A 26,494-nucleotide genomic window follows, 5' to 3' on the forward strand; every position below is an offset into this window, starting at 1 on the left:
ATGGCTGGAAAAGGAATCAAACCTGGGACCCCTGCATTAATAGTTAGGTGTTTTAACCAATGAGCCACTGTGGTAGATGATATAGCATGGCTCAAACGATTACATGTTATATACAAATACTCTGGGATTGAGAGCTGAAACCAGAGGACAAGAATTTCAGGAATAGGCCACTTGATTGACTCAGGTGACTTCAAGATGACATAACTGTTCTCTTCTGATAGAATACATGAACAGATAATGGTGGACAAAGATATTTCTTTCAATTCCATACAGATCAAGATTCTAAATATTGAAAAAGTCCTGAGGTTTCTACAATTTTATTTGTAATATTAAGCCATTTATAGTATTATATTAATCTGACAATATATTATAGTTGTCTGCTTATTTACAGGTATAAGATACTGGTATACAGTATGGAGATAAAATAAAAATTGTTATTCAAGCTGAATTGTTTTGCACTGCAGTGAGTGATGAGATTTTCAATACTTTCATATGCCATGGCAAATCATACCAAAGAACTGACAATTAAACAAATTTTAAAAAAGCAATTACCAGCAGATTTATCAAATGGAACTTTTGTCATGAGCTGTTTAATTACTTAAGCCTGTGTTTCCTTAAAACACTGATCTAGTACACCTCTTTAATTTGTAATAGCCTTTTAAAAAATCAACAATGTACCATTATGTATACATAAATTATAAAAATATATATGATATTATGTCACACGTGTGATAGTTTTCTATGTGTAAGAAATGATAGACCTGCTGTAGTTATTGTATGGATAATATTGCTCCATTACATTGCACAGTTTTTGCCCTTTCAACTATGCACAAAAAAAGAAGGAAAATAAAAAAAAGACTGCAGATTCTTAAATACGGAGAATGTGCCTTCAAAATCAACACTTTTTATAAGGAAGTTTGTCATTTAATTCTTGGTGTCTTTATTCTTTAAGTTTTTTTTTCAAACCTATTGTTTTTAATATTGAAAAAAAAATCAACAACACAGTCTTGTATTCATAGCAAAGCCTAAATACTGATCAATTACTTGCCTGTATACAAATGATTAGTAAATCTGAATAATACATGTATATAATGCCTGACAAGGAATTAGAATTTAGGATATTATTGCTTATATTTTAATAATTGACACTGGACACCCTGTATCCAAAATTAAATATGCATACAAGTTGTGTAAAAGTGTTAAAATCAGTAACATTATGGTCAAAATTTCAATAAATCTTCAATCTACCCTGATCACAGCAATATGCAAAAAAAGGATATAATATGTGGAAAAAATAATTCGTTTTGAGACAAAATATGCTTTAACAATCTGGCCATGGAATGTTTAAGACAACAATAAAATATAGGAGTTTTGAACCTATCGCAATTCAATTATATAATTTATATAATGATATAAATATTTCACTCCTATTTCTGAAAAATACCCATAAAGAAAGGCACAATATGTTTGCATAATAAGGGCATTACATGAACAAAATAATGCATTCATGACAACTGAATGTTATATATGGTACACCAACACCCAACATAACAAGTGTAAATATGATTATCAATGATATACATTTAGCAGGTTCACAACACATGAATTTTTTTGGAATACTGTTGTAAATTTAAAATATCAAGCTAAAACTGCTCATCATGTACACAAAGATCCTTGGAGGTACATCTTGGTCCTCTAAATACAGTTTGCCATTTTGATTACAACATATACATGTAGTTTCTGAGTTGTTTTTTTTTTAAGCAAAACTGTGCTTGTATAAAAATGTCATAACTTTAACAAATTTCAAATGTGAATAGTAAGTGTTTCAATTAGTAGCTTCAAATTTCAATTGGAGTGTCCTTTTACAGAACTTCAAAGAAGCAAAAACCTTTCAGAAATAAATTCTAACATCTGCCTCTTGAAATCTTATAGATTGTTTGCATAATACTTAAGAGTTATATAAAAGCAAAATCAAGCAAATATAACACTGAAGTTGGCATTGCTTTTGTGGCCTTAACTGCCACTTGCATACAACATGTAAATGTATATCCCTTACAAAAAATAACACATTTTCCTAGTTGCTTGTTCAAATTTTTTGGAAGCACATTTGAACACGGAATACATTTTACATTGCCACATCCCCATCTTGTGTAACAAAGCAACCAGGAGGCGTCATGTGGATAACTAAGACTAAATCCCTGGAAAGTTGTCTGCCCTTGACGGGGGCACCTGCTTTATAGATATGCCAAATCACTGAAGCTTCACACAGAGCCAGTATACTGTCAACTTCTAACATCCTGACACAGTTTATCATTTCAAGGAAACCATTCATACTTTACTAAATTTCAAACCAGCTGAAAAAGAAGACAAATCCTCTTAAACATCTTTTTAGCAATGTTAGATCCAAATTTTCTACACATCCAATGTTTTCTCAAAGAATAAAATGTAAACCTTTTAACCACAATGGATTTCATATTGTAAGTACTACTATCAGATCTGACCAAGTTTTGTAACATATACCTCTTTTTTGAGTACCCACCCTCGTCATTGCTATAACAGTTGCGGCAGTGAAGCTTGTTGACCCGGACTCGAACATCAGCACCCTGGGATCCATTTCCCAGCGTCGTGTGGCAGACACAACATCGGAAGCACTGTACATGGTAATACAGACCCAAGGATTCGATGACCATAGCAGCTCCAAAACCTAAAACACACAGAACATAAATAAAGGTCAACATGAGGCTTCAATCTCTTATTGATCAGTATTATGTAAATCAAACAGAACAGAATTCGAGAACTTGTCTTTCTTTTCAGAATCAATTATTGAAATACCATATGTTCCCTTTATTGCAAAAGACAAAATGAAAAGTTATGCAAATCTGAACTCCTAAATCTTACTATAAAAAATATCACTTGTGTTTCTTACTAGGTAACCAAATTTGTATTTAATACAATAATACAATGGAAAATAACAATTTATCATTGATTGTCTGCAATAAGGAATATTATTTCTGAATCATCCTGACATCATTATTGCAAAGCAAAATATCACAGGAAGGATGAATAAAGCATGGAATAACTTACCTAATTCTTGGGCACAATGAGAGCACAGCTGTTTTCCACTGACAGCCATGATTTGTTCAGCATGACTGGGGGGTGAGGAAGGGGAGGGAGGAGTAGGGGAGCCTCTGGATAGTCGCACACTGGTGTCTGTCTTTGGTCCATGACCATAACTGTAATTTGCTGGAAGAGTCTGAGACAGTTTGTCTGGTTCATTCACAGCACTAAACTGTTTGGTATTCAAAGATCTAGGGGAAATCACACTGTTAGTTGTATATGTCTGTTGTTTAGGGATAGAGGTATCATCTCGCCAACGATTGGCTAGCCCCTCCTGATGCACCGGTTTAATTGGTCCTCCATAAGAATGAACAGAATGGCGTTTATTATCAGCCCTTCTCCTCCTCTCTGCTTCCTCCACCATCCAGTGCGAGTGTGTATTGTGTTCAGATCTGTGGGGCCGCGTCTGTGTTGGATTATAGTCACTGCTGTGTTGTCTAGATTTTGGCACAGAATTAGAATGAACCTCCTTTGAGCTCTCTGTCTCTGGTTCAGCTTCAGGTTTTTTCTGCAGAGGAGTAGGTTTCCGGTTCATGGCCAGCATATCTTCTCTGGACCACCTCTGTTTGTCCTTGTTTGGATCTGGTGCCCACAAGGTCTCTAGTCTCCTTGGTCCCTGGTTGGTTTCCTGAGACACGCTGAACTGAGTCACATTATCACTAGGTTTATCATAACCATTTACTTCACCCTTGGTTTCATATGCTGAGCGATGTTTGGATTTTTCCTCCTCCTGTTTTTGTCTCTCTAGAGCCTCTCTTTCACGTCGAACTCTTTCTTGCTCGAGACGCAATTTTTCTCTCTCTTTTCTAATCTCTTCCTGTAGTGATCAATAAAAAAGTCAATGAAAGAATTCACAATAAATAGACATTGATCTGCTTAATAACTCTTTAAGCTGAGCAATACCTCCTGCTTTTTCAGCTGCTCCTCTTTTTCTTTCATTCTGCGTTCAACCTCCTCTTCCTCTTGTGATTGCTGTTGGTCATGATGCAAATCTCGCACTGGATGCACACCTAAAAAATGATAGCATCATGTATTTAGAAAGAATTCCTTATGCCACTATTTATGAAGTTACTGTTAACATTTTCAAAACCCCTTAAAGGATTAGACAATGAAGCTTGTCAGTGTTTTTTGATGGTAAGGATAATGTTCTACTGTTGATTATGAAGGTGACATACTTCCTTTCTCTTTGGGCTGATCCAGATTGACATGGAAGCTATACTCCTGTAAAGGTGCAGGCTCCCTTAAAGAGAATAGACAAAACTCTGTAAGATCAGTCATCCATTCTTATGTACAATCAAACAAATGTGAATAATCTACCAAGAAATCATTGCAAATAAGCTTTTAGTCCTCACCATACAAATGCATTTGCAATATCAGAATGAAGAAGTTTTAATGTTCCATGGTAAAAAATTCTTTTGATGGCTATTTTTAATGCTTACTCTTCATTGACCTGGTTCCGAGGATCAATGATCAGTTGAGATGTAGCAGTGGATATCTGTAGTGTCACTGGCTGTCCCACTGTGGCATCATAACGCGTCTCCTTGGAAGGTTCCTGTAAAAGCAACCATCTTTTATGTTGGAGGAGCATCAAATCTAATAAAAATGCTGACTATAGACATTTGAAAAATAACTCTTTAATAATCAAACATATTTCTTTCTGAATTCTGATCACAATGTGCCTTACAACAGAGATGACTGTGTTAATTTTTTCACAATGAGGTCAAATGTCAAGGCCAAATAAACTCCAATCATGGCATGTGACCTTATCATTTCACTTGATGAAATAAGCATACTTAAAAAGAGATACTTATGTTTCAAAACTGATCTTAAAGGTCAAAGGTCAATTCTTGAGACATATTCCAAATTACTATGGATATTTAAATATAGACAGATAAACATATATAATCAATCCATAGATAAGATCTTGCTTTGTAATCTGGCCAAAAATTTTGAATTAAGATAAAATGTATGCAATCTTTTTTCTTAGAATTATATTGATATCTTTGTACAAGGTACTTTAGATCACTGTTCTTCAATGTAGTTTGAATTAAATCAACAGGGAGGTTTCCCCATGATAGATTCTCATTAAGAATTCATAGCCATGTTTTGTAACAGTTGTTTTTGTATATTTTTTGTTACATAAATCAATCTTGTGGTCTCTTCATTGTTTAAATACGTAACAAATGACAAACTCCACATGCCTCTCCTATTCATGCATTCACTTTTTTTTTTATTATGGCATTTTATAGTGTAAACGGACAGCTGATTAATACATTTTATATGGCCTACTTATTCATAATGAATATAGAAAAATAACTCACTATTTCTACATGGCTTGAATTGGCTTGATTGATGTTGAACTGCAAGGAAATAAATAATAATAAATTCCAAGAAATACTAGATTAAATATTATAAATCATGGACATAGTTTATTGCTTTAAAACTTAATGGACATTTTATTTTTACTTTGACTGAAATTTCATATTTCATTTCTTAATAAAAATGTTTTTAAAGATAAACTTTTGCAAAAAATAAACCAGTACATACAGGAAAAACTTATTATGTCATGCAGTGACATTAATGTTGAACAAAGAATGTGATTAACATTTTCTACGATTTCAGGTCTCTCATGGCAGGCATTTTGTGTTTTGGTGGCAAATAACTCATTTTTCATACAAATCATTAACTCTCAAGTATATGATCCACTCTAAAGAGTAAACATCGGTTAAGTAAACTCAGATTAATCTCAAAGTTAAATTTCATGTTCATCTACAAATGTTTGTGAAAATTAATGAATTGTATGAAAAGTAACTCTTTGTTCTAATCAGCGCACTTAGAACTTGTCAACATCCCTTTCCGAGGTATTTAGATGAGAAATATTTAGAGGCCAATCCTTTAAGTCCTTAAAGGGACCATTTTGCAAACATTGAAAGGTTGCTTATTGTTTACAACATTATTCTGAACATCTTTTGTTCAATTCTGGAGTTATCTAATGCTCTCAAACTGTGCAAAGTCACATTTAAAAACAAAACAACCAAACACAAGGTCAGTGTTGCTTGTGCACATGAAAAACTACCACCTTGCCAGATTATATCCAGTCCAAATTGACATGTACACTGCACTTTTACAATATCCACTCAGATGAAAAACTTTCTCTAATGAGTGACTACAATTATACATTAAGTATATGTGGTCATTTGTAAAATCCAGTTCAAACCCTCTCAATTCTTTTAATGTGCAAAACTAAAAAGTCAGACCAAAATCACACACACATTATGCAAGTCACTGGTCAAAACTGCACAAAGCACTTCACTGAATACCTTCCCTACAGTCTTCTCTAACATTTCTTGTCTGACTCGCTCGAGCTCTTCTGTGATTTTCCTTAACTTGACATCAAAACCAACCTGGTCCTGAACAAAATGTGAATCTTCTGGTGGTAAAATGGGAAAACTGGTTGATCTTGAATGAGCATTCAGGCCATTTTCTTGTTTTGGTCTTGAACGGATTCCAAATTTGATAGAATCTCCACTACTCCCTGTTTTGCTGTGATCCTCAACAGAGCTTGTAACACTACTCTCTGCTTCATCTGAACTAAAATCACGACTAACTCTATTAATCTGAGCAGTTACTGTATTCTTAAAATTCTTAGTAGCCTTAAAGCTTGCCTTTCTCCCCAATTCAGTTTGCCATGGAAACATTGAAGTTAGGCTTTTATCGGTCCTCAGGTCCACCTCTGGTTCTGAGTCTACATCAAGGTCCATATCCACAAGATACGAGCCCTCTGATGGCCATTTCTTCATGACAGGGGTCCCTCTTCTGGGCATCCTGACCTCAGTTCGATCAGAAACTATTCTTTTGGTCCTGAAAGAGTCTAGGGTATTTCCTTTATTTCCACTCTGAATGCCATATTTATTCACCATGATTCTAGGATTTTTCCCATTTCCACTGGGGTCTTTTTGAGTAGTTTTTTGGTTAATTTTGGTATCATTCAAATTTAGATTCTTGGTTTTGGATTCTTCTGGCTTGTCTGGTTTTAGGTAAATATCTCTAGTTTTGATCAACCTTCCTGGCTGATCTATTCCATCTTCCTGAGACAAATGTCTTCTAAGTTGACCAGTTCCTGAGTGGAATTGCTGTGCTAAATTTGTTGCACTGCTAGATTTTTGTCTGGATAGATTTGTTTTCTCTCCTGAATTGGATGTAAAATGAGTCATGGCAAATGAAGAATTCCACTTGTTTTTAGATGGTTCTTTGTTGTTCTGTGAACTGTTTCTGGACAGGGTTAATGATGCCTCTAGATATTTGTCAGACATTGCGCCCATGTTCTTTATGTCCCTAACATTTTTGGAATCTGTTTGATGCTGTTTATCTCCACTGAATGTCTTTACAGATTCCTGACTGATAGCAGATCTTACTTTTGAATTGTTTCCCTCAGTGACTGGAGACCTGCACCTTGTAGGTTGTAGATGACTTGGTATTGCATCACTCTCAGACATACTTCTGGATGGAACATGCTTTTTTGTCATGACTTTATCATTTACAATCTCTGTAGATTCACTGCTAGATCGATTCTTGACACCTTCTGGTGAGATTCCAGCAGGTCTAAGACTGCTAGGACAAAATGATCTCACCTCACTCATCAGAATACTTTGACTGGGTTTTTCTGGAACTGGTGGCTTTTTCTGAACATTGACATCATTACTGTCAAACTTACCACATAGATTTTGAAATGACTGACTCTTTACTTTAATACTACTTGCCTCAGCGTGCAGAGATGACGAACTCAGACGTTTATCAGCATCACTGTCCAGTGAGTTGGAAGAGGAAGACCTCCCTGACCTTGACCTTTGCCACCGCCTAAGGATGTCTGGAGGCTTGAACAAATCCTCATCCAGATTACTAGGTTTCAGAGGAGGGGGTGCCTCAGAGGGTGGAGGTGGGGGTGGGGACTCCTGTAGGAAGGAAGAATTTGGTACTACTGGAGGCTCTGGTTCAACTATCTCAGGTTCTAAAACAAAAAAAAACCCTTCTCAATTTTTTTTCTTAAACTTCTACTTAACTCTGTTTAAACTACATGTAGTATTTTGGAAAAAAAATTGTATATTGACTTTTCAATAACATTTAGACACAATATGCTTGCAATATCTGTTTCTTTTGTTTTCAATAATAACCTTTATGTTTTTTAAGAGTGATGGTAGGCCTCTGAACCACCTCTGTTTCTATCTGAGGTGACTTCTCCTCACGGATCTCCTCGGAGACTGGAGTCTCCTCTTCCTCTACGTCACTCTCACTCTCACTTGAGGATTCCTTGTGAAAAAAAAACCACACACATGAAGCCTTGACAGTCACCCAATTATCATCATCATGTAGGAATTTTTTAAAGATATTTTGCATCAATCAACTTTATATCACATTCAATCCTACTTTAGAATAAAAATCATTGTTCCGTCATACAAGCAGTTTACCTACTAGCTCTTCAGTAGTAAATGAAATAATTTTCAAAGATTTTAATTTCAATCTTAGTCCTATACTAGAGTATAGCCCTTAATGAAGGGACATAAATTCAAAAGGCTAAGAAGCCCTCTAGCCAAGCATGCGTCTAATGATGAAATCAGTTTGTGGGCTGGATGTCATAGTATAAAAATGAAGAATTTTAAAATCTGATGTATTTTTTTAACTTAGCTTCATCCTGGGGTATGAAGTATATTTGCAGGAGACATTTCACAATTCAAAAAGAAGAAGAATTGTTTAAAGTTTACATCTGACACAAACCTTAAAACAAACACTAGACATTCTCAGATCAGAATAATTCACATCAGCCTTTGGCTCAGGTGAGCTAAAAAGCTAATAATTTCATAAAATGCCTTTAACTAGTTTCATAGATGACATATACAATGCAATAGTTTAGGTGATAAAAAACCCAGACGGATTTACCTTGCAGAATTCCACTGCATTTACTCATGAACAAAGAAGTGACACTAAGGTCATCTTTAACATTAACTGGTGACTCCTAACACATAAACAGATAAATCTTTCCTTACTTTTTACGAGTATAATGCTGTATGTGTTAGTCATTACCTGTTTCACATCATTGTTATTTGTCTCTGACTGTCTGGTGTCTAGGATCGGGGAGTCCTTGGCAGGTTTGTGCTCAGCCTTGAGTTTGTCCATGATCCACATTGGTTCATCCTCCACTGATTTAGGCTCCTCTTTCTGTGGCTCCTGATGTGGTGACTCCCACTTTGTGGAAAAGACTACCTCTTCTTTTGCCTCCTCCCTTTGTGCTACAGTCCTTTTAACTGTGAACAAAAATTAGTAAATTTTTGAAATTTACAATTCAATATGATTTTCTGTTGAATTTTTATGCCCCCGTAATTGGATATTTGGGGGCATATAGTTTTTGGTTCGTCTGTCTGTCTGTCCACAAAAACCTTGGCCATGACTTTTTGAACAGTTGGTGGTGGGGCTTTCATATTACACATGTATTCTGTGTGATGAGACCTTTCTTTGGGTACCAAATTTTTTACCTTATGACCTTGACCTCGGAGTTTGACCTACTTTTGAAAAACTTTAACTTTGGCCACAAGCTGCCATATGGGAGCATCAGTGTTACACGAATACATCTTGTGTTTAATCAAGCAGTGCTTCTTGTTTAAACAGTGTTGAAGAGCTGTACTGGTATTATTTAACATAGATTGTGTGCAGATTACATCATCCAATTTTACACTGACCAACACTAGTGGTACCCATATGTCTGATGTCTGCTCTGTTCTAAGGCAACACAAAAAAGGTTACCTGTTTCTTTAATATACACAAAAGAATGTTTTACTGATTTTTTTTAATAGAGTGGCAACTTACCTGGAACTGGAGGGGGCACTTTCTCTGTTTTCTTACTGGATACAGCTGTATCATGATGTCTTTGGTAATAACTGGGACTAGACTCTGGTTTTTCCTCCTTTCTGCTATATTCAAATGTGGACCTCTCAGTATGTCTATGGTGTTCTGGTGTAGACCTTTCATCATGTCTGATGTGATCTGATGTAGACCTGTCACTATGTCTATGATGTTCTGGTGTAGACTTTTCATGGTGTCTATGATGTTCTGGTGTAGACTTTTCGTGGTGTCTATGATGTTCTTGAGTAGACTTTTCGTGGTGTCTATGAGCTATATGTTCTGGTGTAGACTTTTCACTGTGTCTATGATGTTCCAAGTCAGATTTCTTTGCATGTCCATGATGGTAGCTTGGACTGTTAGCTGTTGTGTGATGGTCATGTGTTGACTTGTCTTTATGTCTTTGAAGGTAGCTTGGACTGGTAGCTGGAGAGGTGCTGGTTTTGGGACTGTGTGTTTTGGGAGCTAGGGCAGGGGACTTCCAGATTGGGGAGTGATTCTGTGAATTTGCTGGTGTTTCCTCAAATGCCTCATCCTCAATGTCATCATCTGTAAATTTATCATAGAAAATCATCTACTCTTCCCTTGCATAAAAAAAAAATCCCCACAATAAAGAATATTCACTTTTTATAGTGGCATATTATATTATCAATTATAGCAAAAATTTTTATCATGAATCACCAACACATGTGGTGTCATTTCAATGTTATGTGAAATAAAGTCCATACCAAATCTATCTGATATAACTCTTTTGACCCCTGCGTTATAAGTATATGGTGCAGTAATTAAAAATGTATTTTTCTTTCCCAGGAACATGATTCCAAGTAATGTATCAAATATATAACTGTTTGTAAATATCATCACCCTAAATAACATCATACCCTACTTACACATTTTTTGCCATTTGTCGTTAAAAAAAAAAAACGAGGACAGATACATAGCAACAAAACAGAAAAGAGATATGTGTTCAGAAAAGAGCAAACTGGGAAACATCAGAGAGCATATTTTAAATATTTCCTACACTAATCATAGCTATAGGTAAAAGACTGATATCCCATAAATATGAAGCATCACACAATAGAGAAGTAGGGTGCAATTTCGAGTGTGAAGCAAGTTTACATACATTTAAGGCATATTTGTAAAATTTCATTCACACAAAACAGCAACTCTAAAATAAATAAAAACCTGGCACCTCTCATTAAAATAAAAAAAAAATAAAAAAAATCAAAATTACCATCTAGGTCAGGCCAACCATACTCTATTAGTGATAATTAGAACAATAAGAAGTTTGTATGTTTTGGCAGATTTCTTAAGTTTTTAATAAATAGTAATGCTACAAAAACATGTCAAAAGAATATTATGATAAAGTCAAATTAACTGTGTTAAAAGATTCAGATGAGAATTGATCGAGGAAATTAAGAAAACCATGAAGTTGCTAAGAAATATCTTGGTAGATCTTTAGTTAAAATAACTCATTCAAATATCCAATTTATTAAATATAGAGATACTAACACTTAATATTTTATATCAAACTGAAAGTAAAGGTCTAACAAGAGCAATGAAACAGCTGCTCATTGTAGAATTACTAAGTACATGCATACAATATACAGCTAGCAGTTTGTGCTCTGAAATTATTATCAAACTTTTAAATGCTAATTGACAGATTCCGCAGTACCACTGACTTTTTGATAAAACACTATTTCAGAAAACTATCAACTAAGGTCCATATTTCATCAGACAACAGAGTTTGTCCACTTAAAGTTTTCCCTACCATCTCCAATCTCTCGCTTGATCTTCAGCTCAAGTTGGCCATGTCTGACAGCATTGTCTATGATGTGCTGGACCTGGGGTAATGTCATGGAAGAAATGTCTCTCCTGTTCATAGACAGGATAATATCCTTCATTTGTAAATCACAAACATCAGCTGCACTACCTGTAATACAGAAACCAAAGAGCAAATTACAGTAAATGTAAATATAGAAACCAAATTTCAATTACAGTAAATATAATACAGGAACCAAATTTCAATTACAGTAAATATAATACAGGAACCAAATTTCAATTACAGTAAATGTCATACAGAAACCAAATATTTAATTACAGTAAATGTAATTCAGAAACCAAATTTTCCATTACAGTAAAAGTAATATAGAAATTAAATTTTCAATTATGGTAAAAGTAATAGAGAAACTAGATTTTTTAATACTATAACAGTAATTTTAATATTTAATGTATTTACATTAAACAATGCTTCTTACATACTACACACTTGGAATTATACTTTCATAATGTGATTGCATGATGTCCATAGTATTAATAAATATTTAAATTAGATCTCATTAAGAATGTTGAGGGCAAAACGGGATGGGAATATTTTTGTTTCAATGCTAATGTAAGGAAAAAGGGCTGCTTTATTTGGTGTTTATGAAAATGATTGGGAATCTGGTGCATTTTAACAGAAACAAAAGTGTAAAAACGGGGGATGTCAAATCAGTCAATATTTGATAATCGGTTAATTGGACGATTTTCTGATCGAGTACCCGGGTACTCGGTAAAAAAATAAATACATGTGTGTTCATTTTCTTATTCCTGAGTTAAGCCTTGTTAAACGCCAAAGCTGTTTTTATCATGTTTATAATGCTTGCATATAAACATCGAATCCAACGAAAATGATTTTTGACTTACTCCGCATAACTGACTTTTAACATTTTTTTAAATCTTAAATTAGTTATTTCTTAATATTTCTTCACTTTTGAAGTGGGTAGCAGCAGTTCTATCCATGTTCAATTTCACTACCATATACTAACTTAATAATTTAAAAATGATTTAAAGATAATAGACCATACTCAAACGACGTTCAATGAAAACAAATCATTGAAGCCATCCAAAAATTAAGGGTCACAATAGGTGAAAACAGCTGTTTGCCAGGTGTCTGGTCACAAATTATTATATATATACACAGCCACAGGCGATATAATGGGTGTTTTACATGTGTAGATGACGGCACGCAAATTATCTTACGCATATTTAAGTTATTTTTTTGGTAAGTTTTTGGTAAATATATGTACTTTCAAATAAGAATAAAAATATACATCCGAGTAACCTAGTACCATTTTAGTATTCGATACTCGGACGTGGGATCGAGCACCCAGTTAACCGAGTACTCGTTGACATCCCTAATGAAAATAAGTTCCTATATTTGTGTGTGTGTGTTTCAACTTTTATTCTTATTAACTTTGGCATTATTGGCAATATTAAAAAACATGACTGTAAAATATATCCAACTTTTGACATTGTAATAGTTATGACACCTTTTCACAGATTTCTGAAATGTTTCACATCTAGATGTCACAGTAAACAAACATGAGGTCTTTACTTGTACTTTCTTTCTTCTTCTTTTAAACTTTATCAAATGTAAACTTCCCAGTTTAAACAAATTAAAGCTATTTCATTTTAATAAAACTAGTTATTCCACTTAAGCTATGAAACACCTGTGTCATATTTCTACCTTTTACTCGAAGGCTTGGTTCAAATGTACTTGAATCCCTTCATTTGATTTGATTTTTCTATCACATGGATACACCCTATTTTATGTCTAAAAGCCATGTTGATTTTGGGTTTACTGGGTTTGTGAATTCATTTGAAGAAAATGGACAATGCTCCTCATAATCCATACATTAGTGTCAAGATTTTAGCCCTTGTCTTGTTAACCTTAATACTCTTGTCCCAAAATCAATTCCAAATTATACTGGTTGCCTTCACGGAATAAACAGGAATGACCTAAGTTCAGGATACAAACATAAGAAGAACAAAACAGTAAAATTTTAAATTTTTTTCCCTCACAAATTGAAAAACAGGTGTAAAATGTTTAAATTCTGTTTTCTTTAAAGTTTTAAATTGAACCCCAAACCCCAACCCTTAACCCCTTTTCACTCCCCAATGGTATTACGTACATTCCAAAAATAGTATTAACTTGATCTCTGCCCCCTTTTCATTTCCCCATAGTATTACAATCCAAAAATACTTTAAACTTAACCCTCTTAGATCTTTTCACTCCCCTATGGTATTACATACCAAAAATACTTTTAACTTTACCCTCTGCCCCCTTTTCACTTCCTTATGGTAATACATTCCAAAAATAGTATTAACTTGACCCTCTGCCCCCTTTTCACTTCCTTATTGTAATACATTCCAAAAATAGTATTAAATTGACCCTCTGCCCCCTTTTCACTCCCCTTTGGTATTACATCCCCCCCCCAAAAAAAAAATCAATCGCTTCCTTTTAATTAATAAAATGTTGTATAGGATGACCTAAAACTGTATTAAGTTCTAGGAAATTTGAATAATACTTGGTGCACAAAGTTTACAACTATTCCATTTTAACCATTTGCTCGACTTTCCCAAATAATGTAAAGGGCAAGGTTAACTTAGGGCTTTTTTTTGGCCCTGTGAATTTCTGAAAAATCTGAACTGCTTAGTTTTAGTTAACAATGCATTAAATATCATTTGGGCCTCTGGTGACTGCATATCTATTAAAAATGACATAATTTTTTAGCTAGTCAATGCATTATGATGTCATTAATTGCATCATTATTTCCATATCCTGAAATTTTTTTCAAAAATAGTCAATTTTTTTTCAATATTTCGTATAGAGCACAACCTCTTGATTCAAAATGTGCAATTATATGTAAAGATGGGACTGATGAGTATAAAACTTGGCAGTATTAGGTAGATATTTTAATTATTAGGTAGATATATTAATTATAAGGTAGATACATTATGGTAGTCTTTCTACATCTTAATATATCTAGGTTTGAATTAAATCACTTAAATAGACAACTTATTTAATTTTTGACAGCTGTATAAATAAAACTTCAAAAAATAAAACACATACAACATCTTTGGAACTGGATATGCAAACACTGAACACAAATATTTATACTGTACAGCTTTGAAAAAAAATGAAGCCTTATTTTATCTGCTGGTTTATTTTCACTTCTTTGAGAAGAACTCTGTGTGACGTTAAAATAGAATTTACTTCAAATTCCAATTTCAAAATGATATTTAAAAATCTATAGGAGATTAAATATGAATATAATCAGGAGAGAAGATTATCATGTCTGGTGTGGGGTAGGTGACCTTTATATAGACAAAGTCTGCGGGGGGATTACCTACCTATCGTGACTTTGTACACCGTTACGGGCTGTTTCTTTTCCACGCCTCCTGAGATACTAAATCCAAAACCTCTGGATGTGTTCTGAGGCTTCTGTAGGTTTATCTTTATATTTTTCTCTGTGAAAGCCTGAAAAACAACATGTTGTTAGTGACAGTCGCAGAAGATGGCCACAGCAAGTGTCCGGTAGACAATTGTTCCTCTGTTTGCATTTAGGTAACACAAAACCTTGTTTATGAAACAGATAGAATTCTACAGTGTCCTGCAATTACATTAAGTTCTTGTGATAACATTACAGATTCTTGAAATGTTTTGGGTAAAAAGGTGTCACAGATGCAAGGTTTTTTCAGAACCAGATTTAAAAGGAAATAATCTTCACATTATATTATTAGTTTTAAATGTCTTTTATTGGATTTCATGTAACAACTATTACTTTTTTAGTAACTTCTGTTTGTATGAAATGCATAATTCTGAAAAAAATATATTTTCAGAAAATAACTATCATCGGTGCACAGAGAGTATTTGGTATTTTACAGTAACAAAGGTTCATTAAAAAAAAAAAGCGGACATTCATAATGCATAAAGTCTGAATAGATAATCTACATCAAAGCTTTAGAAAAATCAGGTAAACAGAAATTAGGACCAAAAAAAAAACCTTCTAAAATCTAACATCTGTGATGTATATGATATTTACCTTACTTATTTTATTACAAATTTCATTTCACAGGGAAAAGAAAAACAAATTGTGCATTTTCAGATACATAAAATATTAATTTTAATTTATTAATTTTAAATGTCATTTTCACATAACTTGCAGGTAAAACATGTATTGTCTATTTAATGGCCTAAAATGCTTGGCATGCATTCCTAATGCATATTCCCACCAATCTGATGTCTGAGTTGTCATTGTCTTATGTTTTATTGATATGAAAGAAACCCATGGTACACATATCATTAGTCTATTAAGCATTATTTATTGTCTTCATGTTAAAAAACCAGAATCAATACATTCCATTCTAACAAAGGCAAGCAAACTGCATTTAATGATTTTCTGTGGGATGATCAAGAGAATACCTGCCTTTCTAGTTTTAGAACATTGTAGTAATCAAATATGCTAATGAGGGAAAGCATGATATTGCAATTTTAAAATGCTTTAAAATGGTTCAGACCAGCCATAACAGAAAAATATCCCAATACCAAAGTTGTCTCCCTTTATAGAGACTCTTAAGGAAATGTAAAATGCTTGTCTTTGTAACATCCCTATTAAAACTTGTGCACATGCAACTGTGACAGTAACTGTTGGTATGCATACCTTTGCTGGGTGTGATTTTGCTACAGGGCGATCTGATAGTTTTACTGGCTGTGGGCTATTCGTCTCTTTTTTCTCCAATTCCTGCCACTTTGAGCGAGTTCGCCCAGCCTCCACACTAAACTCAAATTTTTTCTTTGGTTTTTCATAATCCACTTGTTCTTTTTTCTCAAAACTTTTTAATATGTTGCCAATTTTACTAACAGATGATTTATTATCTTCACTCTTTTTGGCAGCAGAACTGTCTTGCTTTGACTGTGTTCTCCACGAGGAATCACTACTAAAAGATTTTTTATTTTCTGACACTTTCCCTCTGTTAAATTTGTCATCATGAGTGTTTCTTGGAGCACTTGTTTGATCCTCCACTGACTTTTTATCCAGTCCCTCGTGTTTACTACCCTGATCTTGTTCATCATCATCCTTTGCCCAGTCCGCCACCTCCTTTTCCTCGTAACTTGCTTTGTCACTTCCAACAGAATTCTGAAATATACAAAGGTGATCAAACGCTGTTCACAGTTATACATTTTCTCAATTTTTTCTCAAACTAAGACAATCAGTAATTTTTACCAAATTTTTATGGTCTGCATGCATTTGCATGGATTACTCAATCATTTTTTTAGCTATATATATAGATGAGTACATAGAAACACTTACTGCTCTATTTTTCAGAGACAGACGCTGCTGTAGTCTGACAGATGGCGCTGTCTCCTGCCTGATAAGTTCTCTCTTCTGTATAACATCCTCTACAGGCTCGGACTTTTTACTGAGGAAGTCGTTGTCATCATCATCCAGTGGGTAAAAATTCAGTGTCCCCGTACTCATTCTCTTCTTTCTGCCAGGGAAAAATTAAATATCATAAGCCTCCAAGGATTTCTTCTTTAAAACAATCATTTTTTAAATCTACAGACCAATATATAATCTATAGTACATATTCTTTATATAAAAATCACTTTTCAATCAAACTGCTTTATTGTATTCCATTCTTTTGTAACCCAATTTTTATCTTTCAGAATAATATTATACCTCTGCTCCGAAGTACTTAATTGTCTCCAATAAATTTTTGATGTGACATCACCTTATTTGACTAAAGTATCTTAAATGTATAATTATAAGTCACTTCCTAATTAAAACTCAATAAACTAACCTTTCAGACATCATCTCACTATACGTCTTTGGTTTCCTCTTTTCTTCCTCTTCTTGAGCCAATTTGTCTGTTTCATCAACTCGCTGGTACGCCGCAGAAGATGCTCGCCGCCGGCGGTTCTTCCAGCTACTCAGATTCTGTGAAGTACAATGTTTAAATCACTCAACAGCTCCCATGCAACATTTCAGCTGACCAGAGGAGAAATAAGCAAGCGAATCAAGATTTACTTAAATATAATTCACAGTATGAAAGCTATACATAGAAAAAGAAACAAAAGTACATATGTTGTGTTACTGACATCTACAAGCTGTTGTATAGGAAATATATATTGTACTAAAAATAAACTAAGGCTTGGCTATAGGCATATTGAATTGGCCTGAACTTTGTATTGGGCTTATATTTACAGGTACCATATCCTTATCAGTCAGTACCCAAGGGGATTGGGAAAGAGAGTTTGTTAATAAACCTTGTATAAACCACAGCTGAAACTAAGAATTAGAAATTTAAAATGATTAGTTCATTATCCCTTAGGTGGTCAATGCCCATCCAATAATCCTTTAATTATATAACCAATACAATAAAAATCATTGAAAATAATAATAAAAAAAAAAACATGCTATTAGTATGTATCCTACAATTATAAATTTTATATTACAGGAAATAAAAGTTATCAGTGATTATAAGAAATGAACTGTTTATACTAAGCTAGATATAAACTAATAGTAGGTCAAAGGTTAGTAGGAAGAATGAAGTGGGAAAACTCACTGATTGCCAGTCGCCAAGGTCATCTGTAGTCTGGAAAGTGAAGGTCAAGGTCAGGTTAAAGAGAAATACATCAACACTTGTGGGGAGCAAACTACAAATTGAAGCTCATGTCTAGCTTTTGCAGTAAGCGTATTCATCCATGCTGCCTATGCTCATGATACTAAGGCACTCCGGTATGCAATTAGCTTTCCATAAGCACGTTTTGAAATTTAGTTAAATTACCGTATTCATCATCCCCACCCCACCTCCCAACTTACACCATTTAGTGATGTTACTATTATCTGCCCACAACTCTTGTTACAATATGCCATTTCTATTAAACATGAAGCTCTTAGATTCCAGCAATCTGCAGAATGACTGATCTATCATGGAAGCTCTTCATTTACACACTGCAGCTTAACCAGTAATTCAAAAATATGATGCTCAGGCTATAAATACGCTTTTTAAAAATCACTACAGTGAATAAATATTTCAACATTAAAGAACATTACCCGTATTCAAAAAAATGAATCTAAATATGGTAGTCACTTGGGTGTTTTAGTAAAACAGTTGATCAAAAAGACATTGAAATGGTAGGTAATGGAAATTGTTCAGCGTGAATCAAACTCCAAGTTGTAAAAGTGAAATGTCCAGAGAACATCTTCAGAATAATCAACAAAGTAAATAATTATCAACATTAACTCCTTGCTTGAATTTTTTAAAAACATCTTCTGTAGATTCTGCAAATAATTCTTCTGAGAATCAAGTAAATAGACTTGGGCATCAACAAGATGGGGTAAATTTAATAGATAACGATTCATACTAATTAATGTGAGTTGTGTTCGGAGAAGTACTGTAAAGTAAAAAAAAATTATTCAACAATGAAAGTATTTATGGTATCTTCATATCCGTGAACATTAATATAAAAGATTTTTGCTTCTTCAGACATGAATATTTTGTTAAATTTTGGGCTTAAAAGAGCTATTTATCCTTTTTATCACATAGACATATTTTCTGAAAATTATGGTGGTTTGAAATGAATCTAATTGTGTATATACATGTATATATTTATATATATTGATGATATGAATGTACAATTAAGTGTTTTTTATACATGGATTTAACATGGATTCAGTAAATCAGGGAAAAGAATTTAGCTTTGATCTCTATAACTATAAATACATTATATATGACAGAGGTTTAATGATGTATGATTAAGATGATCAACATTCTAAATTTACACATTCAACTTTTAGTGTTACTGTATTAATCAAATAATAATTCATTTTCTTCTGCAATTCATGAAATGACACTAAGTAAGCATTCATGGATTAATTATGGCTAGGGTTCCATGTATTTCTAGTTCATAGCTGCAAGCATTTGACTAGCAAACAACATCTGACATCAAACAAGCAGATACACTACAAATTAATACACCAGCAGCTCACTCCAAGACATGGACTTAGCTCAGATATATAACTACTAAATTTGATGCTTTTATCCCAAATTCAATAAACAGGTTATAAACTTAAATGCTTCAGCTGAAATCATGCGAGAATTCAATAACTTTAAATCTGATTTCTGAATAATTTATCAAGTTGCATAACAAGTCATTAGAAAACAAAATTTTTAATGCCTCTTTATAATACATTGCATTTAGTTTCATATTTTTTTTTGTTTTATGTTGAACATTCAGTTTACTAGCAAAAAATTATTGAACTGATCGATGTTTGAAAATACTGGCAAGCAACAGAAAGATATTCCAAGCATTTCTGAAACTCATTACTTCACACTTATTATGACTGTTGATAAAATGTAATTTCTATTTTCAACAACTTACCGACTGCCAGTCCACATCATCTTTCTCTGGAATGACCGACCTTGACATCAATTTGGTTTCCTTGGCCGCCTCTATTTGTTCCTGGGCCTCCTTGGCCAGTTTGTCTGCTCCCTTAGACTTCACAAACTGTAGAGGGTCCAGTGTAGAGGAACTGGCCTTTCTCTGGGACTTCAAAGTACGTGTTGGAATATCCACGCTAGCACTGTCTGATGACTGACGTGAATGGTTACCTAGGTAACTGCTGCTGTCCATACTGTCAGTGGAGGAACCACGCCTGTGATGGTTTGAGTTTGTATGACCATGGTCATCCACATTGATACTGTTCTGGGTGGCAGAGAAATGGTAGCCACCACTTGTATTTAGAGAGCCTGCACTGTTGTATCTCCTCATTTTACTTGTTACAGAACTGGGCATGCTTTCATCTTCCAAATCAAGACTAGGGGTGGATTCCTTCGAGACAACAGAATCACAAGAACTATCCCTGATGTGTTTGTTTTCTAATAAATCCTCATTGCTCACTCGCGAGTTGGTATCATGTGAACTGTAAGCGCTGGAGGTCTGGTCAGAGGAATCAACCGAATCATTCCTGTGTCGTTCTTTTGGGAGGAGGTCTTTTCCACTGTACCGAACAATCGCAGAGAAAGCAGACTGGTCTAGTTGTGGACCACTGTAGGTTTGAGAAACACTTCTTCCTAACCAGAAAATGGTAATGGCCACCTGTAATAGCAAAAACATAAACAGAATAATCCCATAATCCTCTGTAATGCCACTTTCTAAAACATTCATTGATAAATTATTGTAGACTTAGCTACATTTATAAAAAATACCACAGGTTTTGAAAGTTCTGAGGTTTCTAATTGGCAATCAAAGAACACAAAACATAAATACTGTCCAGGTCCAATACAATTACAGGGAACTGCATTCACTACACCTTCCCAATCAATTTCACTGGAATGCACACCTTTCAAGGTTAAAGTTTAGGCTCTCCAAGGGATCCAATCAAATAATCTGTCTTTTAGACATGTTTGGTTTGCAGCTCTCACTGTGGGACTACTTATAATCCACAGAAGTCAAAACAGGACTGTATAAACTTACAGAGACGCCTTAAATATTCTAAACATTGAAAAATGCCAAACTAATCTGTTTAAAATTCTTCAATAGAGTTTTGTCCTGTATATGATCCATATGAACGATTTTTAAATTCTCTGTATCTGGTCTAGAAAAGAAATGTTGGGAGATTAATGTTATAGCTAACAGAGGAAATGACAGACTTTTGAATTTTTTACAATCTGTTAGTCAGGCATGACATATTCCTAAGCCCAGAACAAATAATAGCATTAAATCACTAGTACACATATATAATCTTACATATATGGAGAACAAATGTATAATTAATGAACTCAAGTGTGATGTGAAACAGACCACAATCCAAACGCTACCAAGTTCATTACCATACAAAAACAATTCTACCAACAATAATGTTTGTGGAGTATTGGACAAAAGCACAATCAGGAAATAGCACAAATGTATATTATGTGTGACCTGTAGATATATCTGTACCTATTACTGTTACGAAAATTCAAAATCCATCGCAGTAAAATTTCATTTCTTTCTTGTACAGCCCACGTGGCTGCAGCCAATAGAAAATTAACATCTAACAATAGGCCTAGCTCCTAAATGGATCATGATTAAGTACTGAAGTAAAAGCCACATTCTTCCACTTTTTAAATTCATTTTGTTTATTTAAATTTAGAAACTGTTCTAGAGGACCAGTGGCTTATACATCTATTCCTTTGAGGGGCACAAAATCATCCTATTTTGTGCTCCACAAGTATATCAAGTAAATAAAGTTGGACATTAAACATATAAAAGCCCTGCCTACCCACGAAATGCCTCTTCTTGAATGTGCTAGGTAGGAATGGAGGGGTTAAACGGATCTGAGTCTAAAAATACTGTCACTAAATTCGTAAAGCATTACGTATAAGATATGTGAATGTCAACTCCACCCTGTTCGAAATGATAAAATCAATACTTTTACCAACAGCTACGTCAGTCGCACCTATGCAAACATCCAGGTCTACACAGGTGTATACTGTATTAAATGCTGCTGTCTGGAAACTAAATTCCTAAAGAGAGTACGGGAATATTACCAAGTTGCACATTGCTGCATCATAAATTAACGATTACAATCCCCACCTCTTTTTTATTGAAGGATATTCAATCATTTTATTTGCATTGTTGAAATTCTTCATGGAATTTATGCATGTTATGTGGCCCAAGTTTCCTTAAGAAGCCCACTTTCATTTTTTACATCGACACTAGCAATAAATTCCATACAGCTAATTGTAATCAAAAGGTACGGATCAGGTGTATATCTTCTATGATTATCTATCTATTGCAACTATGGAAAATTTTATGGGGTTAATTTTTTATGATCTTTGTTTATCAAACTTTCTGCATAAGGTTTATTTTTGGGGTAATAAGGAAGACAAGATAATCACTTAATGTACAGGGTATTACAATTTTAAGTACCAGTAAAATTTGTATAGATGTTAATTTTGCAAAGGTTCTCTTATCACTAAAATCAGTCCGATGTGAACTTGTATCATGTTTACAGCACAAGTCAATATATAAAAGATCAATCTTCATATTGCTTAGTATCTCCATGACTATCACAGCTACACTGCATTTACAAAATTATCAAAATTATAAAATCAATGACAATGTATCAGATTATGTCCTAATTGATTGAAATACATTTTGTGATTACAGTTGAACCTTCATATCTCAAACACTGATATCTTGAATACCATGGATATCTCAAGTCTGCAGGAAATCCAAACTACTTTTTTCTTCATGTATTTTTAACTCAGTATCTCAAATACCTGGATATCTCAAAGTTTTTCTTGGTCCCCTGGAGTTTGAAATAACGAGGTTTGACTGAGATGACAAGTTTTAACACTATATACAAAGATTTTTCCTAGTAAGTTATATAACTGTGGGTATTTTGAGTGAAAATAACAAGGATTAAACTGGATTTTTTAAATGATTTTTTGATTTTCAAAGAACATATTATTGCATCAATTTAAGTTAAGGACATCTTGAATTTGTTGGATTTTTTCCCCATGTATTTCTTTTCCACATGAGATCAGCTACTTAGTCTCTTCTCTTTTCTTGTTTGGAGGAGGGGATAGAATTAATGAGAATCATAAAATACAATTCATTATGTCATTGTTTCAGTGGTGCATCACATAGCTGGGAGGCAAATTCTCTACTTATCATGCATTTCCCTGATGAAGGACACATTTTTCAATGGGAAACATGCTGAAAACTTCATCATGATATAAAAGAAAAGCTGACTTAGAAATGATTTCCCTAGAGACATAATACCAAACATTTTATTACTCTAAATTAACAAGTGTTTCTTTTTTAATATAAATGACTATAAAGACATCAAATAAATTTTTACACAAGTAGACACTCATTTAAATAATCTTGTTTACTTTAACAGAGTTATGCTACATTGGTGGAATTTTCACATCTTCTCTCTTTATTCCTTTAAATACCATTTAGCCTCTAAAAGAATCTTAAAAAATCCAACCTATTTTTCTGAGAAATCTACAACTCCCACCTACCCCCCCCCCCCCCCCCTTTTCCCCTGACTCACTTAATTGACCTTCAACAGTGGCATAGGTCCAACAATTTTACTGAGTTAAAATTTATGTTACAAATAGCTTTAAAGATTTCATATTCAATGGATTTTTTAAATCAAATTTCTGTTTACCCTTTCTATTACTTTTTTTTTGGGGGGGGGGGGGGGGGGAAGAAAACTGTTGTTTAATATTGTGACCCTGCATCACAGTGGCCAATTAGTAAGTTTACAAAGGCAAATACAGTTATTAAACTGTTACATAATGCATATTCAACACCTCTCTTATTTTATGTCACTAGCCCCTGGTAACATCTCTCTGTGTCTCGTGTTAACATATGTCATTACTAGTTATTGATTTCTGTAATGAATTAGTCCTCTTGTTATCACAGTAATTTAACCACTGCTTTTGAGGGAGACAGTGGGAGTGAGCTCTTGATAAATTCTATAATTAATTTTTATCTGAACAGGTCAGCATATGGTAACAGGAAGCAAACATTTTATATCAATATTTTAAGACATTTGTTACATTAAAGCAGAGAGACATCAAAAGTATTACTATGTGTATACTTACATTCAAGGATCTTCTGTCGACTTCCTGCTTCAAATTATCTGAGCTTCAAGAAAATAAAAGTAATTAAAGAACAAATTAAATAAATACTTCGTAGCACAAAAAATCAGATGAATGTCTCCCGTGTTGCCTCAAATTTTCCTAATTATCCTTGTATAGTTAAGGTATGCATGAATTACCAACATTGACAGGGGAGAGAGAAGTGTTACATGTTTGCTCGGCAGGTAATGATGCCGTCTGATGACATCAAACGTTCGGTTTTATGTCCAACCAACACTTAAAACGCAACTAAAGACTGCCTCAAAAACACAACTGGTCAATACACAAACAAAAATCTCCTTTTTGTCGACTTCTCCCTTTTATCTCTAACTGCTACCAAAAATAAAAGAAAATGCCTGACATCGAATTTTACAGCATACTGCACATTTACAATTCATTCAATGCATGACGCTCTGGTATGTACGAGACCAATGGACCCTGACGTGACCTCTATGACCACACTAGGTTAATAAGACTATACCTGCAAACCTGTAGTTGTATTTTCTGACAAGTTCAAACACACAGAGATATAATCTTAGTATTCCATTATTCTTGGTATTTGTAGTTTTCAAAACACAGGTGTATTTAAATAAATACAAACACAATAAGGTATTAGGAAATTTAAATCAAAAAGTTCACTAAGCTTTTCCTTGCAATGAATTTTGAAAATAAGATTAATGTCCTATTTTCCAATGTTTTTTTTTCTATCACACAATTCTGTACCACAAACCCCTCTCCCCTCCTCTCACATTAAAATTTCCAAACCAAACATCAGTCATTAAACTATGCATGCTGCTCAATCATTACAAAGTTTCAAAAATATTTCAAAATTAACATAATTCTAATCAATTAATTTGTCAAAAAACAGGAATGTCATATGTCTTCAATAAAAGGGAAAAAACTTGGAAAAACAGGAAAGTAAATCAACACTTTCCAGTGCATGGCCAAGATACATGTACATGTAACTTGAAGTTGTATTAAAGTAGCCTCCTCCTCTTACAGGTAAATATATATAGCAATTTGATAAATATTTCAGATTGAATTTAAGAAGCATTGCACAATTGACAGGAAAATTATTACATGTTCACGAAACCAAACTATGTGTCGACAAGGAAAGTGAAGCCCAATTAACAAGTGCTGGAAAGAGTTACCTGTCACTTATAGCAAGTGAAACATACCGGGACAGGTAAAGTTATCATCGCAGATAAATCTTGAACATAGTGTCATAGAATATACAATAACAACTGTTATCGCTTGGAATGCCGCAATACTGGTATGGGGCTACAATCTTGTATATTGATAGGAAGGTCACATGTCAATTCACAAAGGTTATCTGCCTGAAATGAACACTTTTTAACTAAATTTTTCTATTTCCTTTTTTGGGGATCTAGCTTTGATCTTGCCAAAAGCGGGGAAAATTGCTTTTATTTGTGACTTGCACATTTTTGTGGGCTGTTTGAGTGATTGACAAAGGAACTGCTGTGTAAAACTTTGTGATCCCTCTTAGCACCACTTCAAAGACTATCTATGCCTAAACTTATTAATTACACATTAAATACTAATCAGCTAAAGAAAATAAAGAAAATATACTTCTTCAAAGGAAGCCTAGGGGGTATCTGTAGCATTGCTTTGTTACATAGGACTTTAAAATAGGACCAGTGCTCTATATACAACATGTATACAATTATTAAACTAATGATAGACCAAAACTTGAGACAATACACATAGGACTCCTCCTTGCTGTGTATGAATGTCTTCTCTTACAATCAAACTTGGCAGAATTGCTGTCTGGTTTTCAGATTATGAATTATTATGAAATATGCCATTGTCCTCAGTAAAAAAAGACAGCCATTATACCATTGAATTTCAAAAACCAAGAATCGATTCAGCCAACGCCTACCAAATTACTGAAGAATCAAATGCTCATCACATGTCAACCTTTACAAACACAAATTTTTGATGTTTCGACAAAAATGTATACCCCCTGGACAGCTTTGGATACTAGGAATATACCAGA

At 33.9% G+C, this 26,494-nt stretch overlaps 1 protein-coding gene across 1 annotated transcript in view; it reads right to left on the reverse strand.

The window, feature by feature from the left end:
• Window positions 1–301: 301 nt before the first annotated feature.
• The window catches only part of LOC133193423 (uncharacterized), a 45,545-nt gene continuing 19,352 nt past the window's right edge, over window positions 302–26,494 (reverse strand). The window contains exons 5-24 of the mRNA XM_061329359.1: window positions 24,442–24,484; window positions 20,219–20,935; window positions 18,400–18,429; window positions 17,635–17,771; window positions 17,145–17,322; window positions 16,494–16,970; window positions 15,180–15,310; window positions 11,780–11,937; window positions 9,976–10,557; window positions 9,196–9,416; window positions 8,289–8,424; window positions 7,676–8,125; window positions 6,438–7,645; window positions 5,439–5,477; window positions 4,557–4,669; window positions 4,293–4,357; window positions 4,021–4,127; window positions 3,085–3,934; window positions 2,540–2,704; window positions 302–2,354 (exon numbers count right to left, since the gene is read on the reverse strand). Of these exons, the coding sequence (XP_061185343.1) occupies window positions 2,329–2,354; window positions 2,540–2,704; window positions 3,085–3,934; window positions 4,021–4,127; window positions 4,293–4,357; window positions 4,557–4,669; window positions 5,439–5,477; window positions 6,438–7,645; window positions 7,676–8,125; window positions 8,289–8,424; window positions 9,196–9,416; window positions 9,976–10,557; window positions 11,780–11,937; window positions 15,180–15,310; window positions 16,494–16,970; window positions 17,145–17,322; window positions 17,635–17,771; window positions 18,400–18,429; window positions 20,219–20,935; window positions 24,442–24,484 (5,833 nt within the window). The 3' untranslated portion in view covers window positions 302–2,328. The remainder of the gene's footprint in view (window positions 2,355–2,539; window positions 2,705–3,084; window positions 3,935–4,020; window positions 4,128–4,292; window positions 4,358–4,556; window positions 4,670–5,438; window positions 5,478–6,437; window positions 7,646–7,675; window positions 8,126–8,288; window positions 8,425–9,195; window positions 9,417–9,975; window positions 10,558–11,779; window positions 11,938–15,179; window positions 15,311–16,493; window positions 16,971–17,144; window positions 17,323–17,634; window positions 17,772–18,399; window positions 18,430–20,218; window positions 20,936–24,441; window positions 24,485–26,494) is intronic.

This window comes from Saccostrea echinata, unplaced genomic scaffold (genome assembly GCF_033153115.1).
Source record: "Saccostrea echinata isolate AGI-Se365-2 ecotype Australia unplaced genomic scaffold, CSIRO_AGI_Sech_v1 ptg000027l, whole genome shotgun sequence".
In the NCBI taxonomy this organism is placed as follows: Eukaryota; Metazoa; Mollusca; class Bivalvia; order Ostreida; family Ostreidae; genus Saccostrea; species Saccostrea echinata.